The 10010-nt window shown below is 36.4% G+C and overlaps 1 protein-coding gene across 1 annotated transcript; it reads left to right on the top strand.

Moving 5' to 3' along the window:
• Positions 1-736: 736 nt before the first annotated feature.
• On the top strand, positions 737-9647 carry LOC134270766 (microtubule-associated serine/threonine-protein kinase 2-like; the record flags this gene model as incomplete). The annotated part of the gene is made up of 15 exons (XM_062753007.1): positions 737-801; positions 892-971; positions 1195-1369; positions 1694-1785; positions 2263-2343; positions 2476-2546; positions 2673-2789; positions 2887-2997; positions 3226-3453; positions 3657-3784; positions 4034-4299; positions 4628-4884; positions 4983-5099; positions 5958-6169; positions 6659-9647. Coding segments are annotated over 15 exons (2972 nt in total), but the record flags the coding sequence as incomplete, so codon positions are not given.
• Positions 9648-10010: the final 363 nt, after the last annotated feature.

Here is a 10010-nt window from a genome sequence, read left to right as displayed (position 1 = left end):
TTGGTAGGTTCTCATTTCACACAAAGATTGCCCATGACCCAAGGGTGTGTCATGACCTTGACCCAAGGTCATTTGGGGAAGTTCAAGGTCACTGGAAGAAAAATTTCTTAATTCGTGTCCGGTCTATATCTTTCTTATGGATAAACTTGGTAGGTTTTCATTTCACATAAAGATTGCCCATGACCCAAGGGTGTGTCATGACCTTGACCCAAGGTCATTTGGGGAAGTTCAAGGTCACTGGTAGAAAAATTTAATAATTCTTGTCCGGTCCATATCTTTCTTAAGGATAAACTTGGTAGGTTTTCATTTCATACAAAGATTACCCATGACCCAAAGGTGTGTCATGACCTTGACCCAAGGTCATGTGGGGAAGTTCAAGGTCACTGGAAGAAAAATTTAATAATTCGTGTCCGGTCCATATCTTTCTTATTGATAAACTTGGTAGGTTCTTATTTCACTCAAAGATTGCCCATGACCCAAGGGTGTGTCATGACCTTGACCCAAGGTCATTTGGGGAAGTTCAAGGTCACTGGAAGAAAAATTTTATAATTCGTGTTTGATACATATCTTCATTATACAAAAACTTACTTCTGAAAAACCCAGCGGGGGGTATTTTGTCCCGATTGGACAGTTCTAGTTTTATTTGAAATTAATGGCATTTAATTTTTTTCCCCATTAAATATATACGGGTTTATTGCTATTGCATTTAATTGTGACAGTCGTTTTTACGTTACAGACCTCACTGATGGTGATACTGCTAGCTCAGAGCTCGATTCCTCCATTACAGAAGAAATTACACAGGTAAATCGTCATGTTTCATGTGAATATAAACCTGTTTGGGTTTTTCATCAATAATTGAATTTAATAAAAAAAAAAATTGATATTTTTTAGAAACGACGGATATACAAATTCCACACTCCTGTTGAGGAAGACTTTGAACTAATTAAATTAATCAGCAATGGAGCGTATGCGTAAGTTATTAAAGATTTTAACAACATATGATAATCATTTGAATGGGACTCGATAGAAAAAAATATTTCTTTATGGTATTTGAGTTTAATATTTAGATGCTGATGTTTTTTGAAAAAAATTATGCTTTTGGTAAAAAATTGTTTCTTACAGATGTATTCATTAGTACGAAGCTTTAGTAGTCTTTTTTTGATTTGATGTATGGTAAATGTGTTTTCCTTTTAGTGCTGTTTATCTTGTACGCCATAAAGAATCTCGACAAAGATTTGCAATGAAGAAGATATGTAAGCAGAATTTAATACTACGCAATCAGACGGAGCAAGTCTTTACAGAAAGGGACATTCTAAGCTTCACAGAAAACCCATTTGTTGTCAGCATGTATTGCAGCTTTGAAACCAAGGTAGGTTTAAAAATCAGACTACATGGGCATATTTAAATTAAAGTGCAAAAAAATAGAAATGAAAATGAAAAAAATGAGGAGTATGTTTGGCTTTACTTGGTGAGGGCGAATGCAATTTTTTTCATTCCTTAGTAACATTATCATCAGGTCAAGTTAAGAAATGAGAAAATTTTTATGTAGTGATTGTTATTACTAGCTGCAATTACATAGCCTTTTTCGATTTTTTTAATCCGATATTTTCTGGAGAGGTCTCCCCAATAAAGGAGAGGGCTTCATTATGCAGCTAGTTATTACAGGTAATGATTTTATCGTGTTTCTCTGTAGCGCCATCTATGTATGGTTATGGAGTACGTAGAGGGAGGCGACTGTGCCACGCTGATCCATAAGGCTGGTCCCCTACCTTTTGATTTGGCCAGGTAAGTACAGGATATATCTGAATAGTAATAATTACATTTTACATAAAAAAAGGCAAAATGAAAACAAAATTGAAAGCATTCTGTGATTACTATAGTTTGCTGTTAAGTGTAAAGTTTTGCGTTACGACACGATCTTTAGCGTCAGGTGCATCCAGCGTAAACAATTCACGTTATTGGTTAACTCAAATTATCAACATTGACATGGAAATAGTCTTTTGCACGAGCAACCAATCAGGGATAAGAAGAAAGTTCCAGTCATTAAGCTTGCGGTTAGGAGGCGTGTACAATTTACCTTGAGCACAGCTGTCAACTAGATCGTGACGTAATGTAAAACTTTACACTGAACTGCAAACTATAATAAGAAATTCATTGGCAATTGTTATATGGACATAATTATGTCTTAATGTTATTTTTGATGATGGAATTTGGTACATATAGTAAGTAAGATTAATGGGAGATAATTTATATATATTTAAGGATGTATTTTGCGGAGACAGTGTTGGCGTTGGAATATCTCCACAGCTATGGAATTGTTCATCGTGATCTCAAACCTGATAAGTGAGTTAAAACATCACTATATTACTTCACATGTTTAATTCCTGTGAAAAAGGCATTGAATGATCTTTATAATAAGTGTATAATTTGATTTGGGTGATGGAATTTTTCTAATCTCTGATTTTTTTTTTGTAGTCTCTTAATAACTGCCACTGGCCACATTAAACTCACAGATTTTGGGCTTTCAAAAATAGGACTCATGAGTTGTAAGTATACTTAGAAATATATATTACACTGTTGAGGTAAAACATTGAATCATTTTCTACCCAACAGAATGTCTGCCACTCATGATGAACAATATGTTGTATTATATATGTTTTTGGTATTTCCAGTGACAACAAACCTGTACGAGGGTACGTTAGAACAGGACTGTAAGGAATTCAGTGATAAACAAGTGATTGGTACTCCAGAGTACATCGCACCCGAGGTCATACTCAGAAAGGGATATGGTAAACATTACTTAGTCTGAGAGTATCTTGATAGTTGAAGTTACAAAATGAACGATGTAATGTACTGTCTAACCTTTCACATCCTTGTTCATTTCAGGAAAGCCTGTGGACTGGTGGTCGATGGGAATCATTCTGTATGAATTTCTTGTTGGCTGTCCTCCATTTTTTGGAAGCACCTCCGAGGAGTTATTTTCTCAAGTTATTAATGGTAATTTGCTTTGTCGAAATTGAAATATAGTTGCTTTGTGGCATCTTGTACACTGATATCTTGAATATCATGGATATGTCAAAGTATTTTATGTTCTTTATCTCAAATCCTTTGAAATCTTGTTTTTCTCTCAGTTCCTTTGAGTTTGATATTAAATCAGGTTTTGCTGCATATGTAACTAATGGGCAAAGGGAGACAACTCTCAGTATTTTTCTGACCTGTTTACAGAGGACCTGGAGTGGCCAGAGGAAGAAGAATGGCAGGTGAGAGACGACGCCCGCGACCTGATCACCCAGCTGTTACAGCACAATCCTATAAATAGACTGGGTACCGGCGGGGCTCAGGAGGTCAAGGAACACGTCTTCTTTATGAATCTGGACTGGGCGGGGCTATTGAGACAGAAAGCTGAGTTCATCCCAGAGTTAGAAAGTGAAGAGGACACTAGTTACTTTGAAAGTAAGTCCAGAAAATGGGGCAGTGGCTCTGTGATTTTATAAACTTACTTCTAAAGTTTACTACTTTACTTTATGGAGGTGGCAAGGAACAATTTTATGTTCCCGGATGTTTACTTTATGTAATATGATTACTGAATACATAAACTTCATCATTTCCTGGTTATATATTAGAGTATGTTGATGTTGGATGGTTTGCTGTTGTAGCTCGTTCAGAGAGGTACAATCACGACATTGAGACGGAGGACACAGAGGATGACACTGAGGATCCATTGTTTCAGAGCTTTGCCTCCTCCTCCCCGCGGTTCTACTACAAAATAGACGAAATGAACGAGGTCAGTCACCTCAGACACAGACACATGTAATCTGTATCGTAAACATATGTGTTTCTGGATGTCCTCTTTTTGAAAATGAATTTAATATCAATGATTTTATTACTTTGATTCATTTGAAATGCTTGTTAGAATATATGACGCCTCTTGGTTTTAAAAGGTAAAATAACTTTGTAAAGTGATCTTTGTAAAGTTTTGCAAAATTTTCAGAACATTTGTGGTGTATATTTAATAAACTTCTATCTCAAACAGAGCAAAGATAAAGATGACAGAAGAAGGCATTCCAGTGCTGATGAAATGAGAAGACACTCAAGCGCTGATGAAATGAGGACACAGCTACTGCAGAAACAGGCGCTGGAGAGAAAAGACTCCAACCAATCGGAGAGTTCTGACACATCACTAGAACTACAGCAGCTGATGAAGAAGGAGATCAGTAGTGTGGACTCCACAGACACGTGTAAAGCTCACGACAGCAGCGGAACAAAGGACGAAGAAGTCTTCTCCTCACCTCCAGAACAGTAAGTAGAACTGTGACAACCTCCAATGTCATCGTCCCCCTTTCAATTTCTTATACAAATAATCTTTTTGTAGAGTAAAAGAAAACTCTCTATATCAAAAATTTATATTAAAAAAAATTTTCATAAATTTAAGTTGATGTTTTTAACATACATGTGCATTTAAACTATACAGTACTTCAGCTAGCAACATTCTTTTAATAATGAATAAGTTAAATGTTACATTTTTTGTTTGTTTGTTCACTTATTTTCTCTTTTTATTTTGTCTCTCTGAATTTATCATCTTTATTGAAACTAATTTTGAAAGAAGAATATTTTTTTTCTATTACAGTACACCTCCAAGAAAGAGCACATTGGCAATTTTCTTCAGTACACCACCAAAGAGCCAGATTCCTAACACAAGCACCCCCGAGACTCCGAAACCCACCCACCGCCACCCCACCACCAGTACCCCGGAAAGTTCAGACAACAGCGACGACGCCAGGAAAATCTCCAAACGGGAAATCCTTCCACCCCCAATAAAAAGCATCATCCCTAAACTGGCCATCTCTTCTGATGAAGACAAGGACAAAGGTCAAGGGGTTAAAGGTCAGGAGAACAAGCAAGTCCTCTGTACTGTTTTCATTATCAATCTTTTATGATAATTCAAAAACAGATTCTTTACACTCATGTCGATTTATTTGCAGAGTTATCTCCTGTTGATGAAAAGAAGGAAAGGGACATAGAGTCCAGTTCACTCAGTAGAAAAGTTCTACAGAAATCTGCCTCAACAACAGCACTGACACTCCTCATCCAGCCAACAGGTAATAACACTAACAACAGCACTGACACTCCTCATCCAGCCCACAGGTAATAACACTAACAACAGCACTGACACTCCTCATCCAGCCCACAGGTAATAACACTAACAACAGCACTGACACTCCTCATCCAGCCCACAGGTAATAACACTAACAACAGCACTGACACTCCTCATCCAGCCAACAGGTAAAAACACTAACAACAGCACTGACACTCCTCATCCAGCCAACAGGTAAAAACACTAACAACAGCACTGACACTCCTCATCCAGCCAACTGGTAAAAACACTAACAACAGCACTGACACTCCTCATCCAGCCTATAGGTAATAACACTAACAAAAGCACTGACACTCCTCATCCAGGTACAGGTAATAAACACTAACAACAGCACTGACACTCCTCATCCAGCCCACAGGTAAAAACACTAACAACAGCACTGACACTCCTCATCCAGCCCACAGGTAATAACACTAACAACAGCACTGACACTCCTCATCCAGCCAACAGGTAATAACACTAACAACAGCACTGACACTCCTCATTCAGCCCACAGGTAAAAACACTAACAACATTTTACCAGCCAGTAAATTTACTAACCCCCAGCCCCTTATTCAATCACCCAGTCACAGCTATCACTTGTACAAATACCCAGAAACTAGCTGTACTATTACTCCATTCAAACCACCAAGTAACTCTACCTACGCTCCATCATATGCTGTGAAACTCAAAAACTAGGTAGACCTCTACATGAACTGAAAATGGATTCATTTCACAATCTCTTTGAATGTGCATAGCAATAAGTCCCATGGTTGTTGGTATTTTTATATCTTGATTTGAAATGATTATCTCCCATTTACAGATGAGTTTATAGCGAAGCCCATGCTGTCCCCCGGAGGGTCAAGCACCAGTTCCAGAGATGGCTCCCCCTCCAGGGATGTCTCACCTCTAGTCAAGTCTCTCAACCCTCCCATCATCATTAGGAGGGGCCCACGGGGCTATGGATTCACACTCAAAACCATCCGAGTTTATCAGGGCGAGACCGACGCTTACACATTACAACATGTGGTTGTGGTAGGTGGCTTTTTAAAGATTGTAAAGAGTACTGTAAACCAACTTTTATTAGTGACTTTATTTTGCGATTTACTGTGGGTACTGTGAAATCACAAATTTTCGTGGTGGTTTAACTTTTGTTGTTTTTGAGGTATGAGGAGACCCATGAATTCATGTCCACCACGAAATGTAAAATCTTACATACCTAACTACTCAACAATTCTTCATCCAAGAATTCAAATCCCCATGAACCAAGGGTTATTACTTCAACCACGAAAAGTTGACACCAGGAAAACATGATTTTACAGTAAATTAAATTTTCTCAATTAAGCCGTTTTGGGTATATTGTTTTTATATAGTCACAGAGACTTTTTAATAGGACTGTTTGCAACAAAAAATTTTCGCAGTGATGAGGCTCTCGTGATGACCCTTGTAAAAATTTCTTACTTATTTTGTAATTGATGCAGATACTGTATTGAAAGAGTCTAAATTGTATATGTAAAATTGTAGGCAGTAGAGCAAAACAGTCCAGCTTATGAGAGTGGATTACGTCCAGGAATGTTGATCACTCATATCAACGATGAACCAGTACAGAGTCTGTTGTACACCAAAGTCATTCAAAACATTCTGAAAGGGGGAGATGTGGTCAGCATAAAGTGTATTCCAATGGAAAGTACGACAATTAAAAGGGGAGGAAGGCGCAGAGCACATCCTGGAAAAATGGTCCGAAAATCCAACAAGAAAAAAGGAGATGAAAAAATGAGAGAAAAAACAAAGGGAAGATCTATTCTAAGGAGGCTGAGTTCAAAATCTAAGAAAAGTGAATGGTCCACATCTCCTCTGATGGTGACAGGTCGATCCTTTGGTAGTGGAGCTTTCAGTAAGTCTTGGACTTGTGGGGACAGCAGCAGTGGACAGCTTAAGGCCACAAAGTCTTTCCCTGGTGCCAATCCATGGTCACCCGATTCTTCATTTGGCAATTCCTCAAATAGCTCTCCCAATTCCAGTTCCCCCAATTCTCCTGCAAGTAATTCCACATTTGGCAGGCCAAGTTCGTTACACGGGTTACACCATAATAAGCGCACTCACAGCATCAAATCACCTCATCGTCGGAAGTCTGTTCACAACATCCCATTGTCTCCCCTGGCTCGTACCCCTTCCCCCTCACCCATGCCAACCTCCCCCAATCGCAGTCCCAGTCCCTTAGCATTTACGCAGAGCCAAGCCAGTGGCCATCAGATGGGAAGCTCCAATATGCCTCAGCAAACTTATCCTGCACATCTGAATTCCTCCCAGTCCCCCAATGCAAGCATTACCAGAAAAACCTCCTTTTCTCGACCAAAGAGTTGTGAGCCTGGTTCCCCCCTCTTAAGGCGTGCCCTATCACCAGACAGGCTTCACCCTCATTCTGCAGAAAAAGCTGCTGTTCAGAGGAAGGGGTCACTTCAGGAGAAAAAAAGTCATCTGTACGAGTCCATGTGATTGATAAGGCTGTTGTTTATACTGTACATAGTTAAAAGATCTTGTTAACTGCTTCTTTTACTCAGTGAGCACAAAGACGCTTTGAAATTCTCTAACCAACCCTTTATTGTGATATTATTGACCTGAATTGTTTTTGTGCAAGTGCTTGTTAATGATTAGTACTTCCCCCATATATTTTCATGTGTGACCAGCTTTTTTCTGTGATGACCCATGTAAGAAACCTCCCCATGCTCAAAACATGTGCTAAATCTGAGTTTACTGACTAGTAGAATGTGATATATTGTTTAACCATTGAGAAATGTTTGTTCACTTGTTAATTCACTTGATTCAATTTATATGCATTCATATCCTCCAGTGCTAGAAATTTTGGGAAGAGTTTCATCGGGAAGGTTTAGCATTGCATACTTAAAAAAAAAATAATTGCATCTATGGGATAAAATTTATCAGAACAATATTATTTGGCTGACAGATGACCAGAAAACAATCAAAATGAAAATGCGTTGGTTTAAATTCATTGAAACATACTGTTTAGTCATAAACTGTGAAAAATTTAAGGTAATTTTAATTGCATCATAGGTTTTTGGTTGTAAATGCTAGTTTACCAATTAATGAGTCTTTGGTAAGAAGTTAGAAATCTTAGAAAAATGGAACAAGCCTAATGGATGAATTGATCAGGATATTAATCGTGAGCATACATAAACATTCAATCAGATTTTGTGTTGACTTACTGAACTGTGATTTATTGTTTAAATACTACTTGGTGCTTTCATGCAAATTACAAATTTGTTTTATCTTAACCCTCAGAGAAATTCTTGATAATAAATATTTTGCATTATTATACATGTAATGCTTTTCTTTTCAATACAATATGACCTATCATAAGAGATAGTGAGGATCTCATTCCAATTCCGTGTAGAATTTCTCTGAAGATTAAAGATTCTACTTTTGTTGTATAAATGTCTAAAGACGTAATAATGGCATTCAACCAATTCATACTTAACTCAGTATGTGTAGTGTTATCAGAAAGTTTTTGTCTGTGACTGAAGGTAAATGTAAACATACTGCTTTGATGTGGATTTTTAATACATATAAAAGGATTTGATTTTTTGTTTAAAGTACATCTACATGCTTTTGAAGAAGGATTGAATTTATAAATTCTATAAACTCATTATTTCCATATGCTTATGAAGTAGTGCTAATTCATTTTTACTTGTATTCAGCAGACTTTCATTAAAGTATAAAATTCACTAGAAATGTAAATATGAACACAACACAAAAGCAAATATGAAGATTATAAAATTCATTTTATCTGGAATTGAGATTTCTTCAACATATTAATTACATATCAAAAATTTCAGATTCTTGAATTTCATCTATAAGAAAAAGAAACTTGCCGTTAAAGTCTTGCAGACAAATACAAGGTTTTCAGTTTGTCCATTGATCTCATGCACATGTATATAAGTATATATATAATAATTAAATGTTATCCCACTGCCTGTACAAAAGATATAGTGTTGATGAATGACTAGTTTATTTGTATGTATAGAATTTGGATAAGTGATATTGCTGTTGTAATTATTTTGTTATACATATTATATTTCATGTTTTTTGCTACAATTTTATGAATATGTAGTTTGTGTTGACTATTTTTCATTGAAAGTTGTAAAGTTGGAGTTTTGCAAAATCTGTTTTTGCTTTTGAGTAGATCAAAAATTTAGATCATTTCCAATAAATATTTTATAGACTGAAGAATTCAAAATTTTGAGATTCAAGGTTTTTAAATGGAGTAAATACTACAATTTTTGGTACTTTTTAAGAAATAGTACAACATTTATATACAAGGGACAAATTCACTTAATTTTCTTGGTAAAAGTGTAAACAGTAGTTCAGTGGTGTGCTTTGTTAACAATACTTGATGTTTAAAACATTGCATTGTAAAGCTGTACATAAGCATTGAAATCCTTTACAACTCGGTAAAAGAAACCATTTTTATCATATAATAAATTTATAAAATTGATCTAAAGGTGTTATTTTTTGCAATATATCTGTCAAAAGCAAAATGTTTGCCAAATGGAGACAGAACAAGATGTGTTTGTGAAACACTTTGCGCCCATTGGCAACAAAATTTCGAAAAATATTTTTAGCATATAGGTCACAGTAAAGGTCAGAAGATCATTGACCTTGGTGTCATTTGAAAGAAGTATTTAGTGGAATATGCAAACCAAATATGAAGTCTTTGTCTCCTATGGTTCAAAAGTTATGGCAAAGGTTCAAAAAAGCTATTTTTAGCATTTAGATCACAGTAAAGATGACAAGGTCATTGACCTTGGTTTCATTTGGAAGAATTGAATTATAGGAGTATGCATATCAAATATGAAGT

Source organism: Saccostrea cucullata, unplaced genomic scaffold, assembly GCF_032062105.1.
Source record: "Saccostrea cucullata isolate Sc308-1 unplaced genomic scaffold, CSIRO_AGI_Scuc_v1 ctg17617, whole genome shotgun sequence".
NCBI lineage: Eukaryota > Metazoa > Mollusca > Bivalvia > Ostreida > Ostreidae > Saccostrea > Saccostrea cuccullata.
Note: the sequence above shows the minus strand (reverse complement) of the source record. Positions and strands in the feature narration are given on the sequence as shown.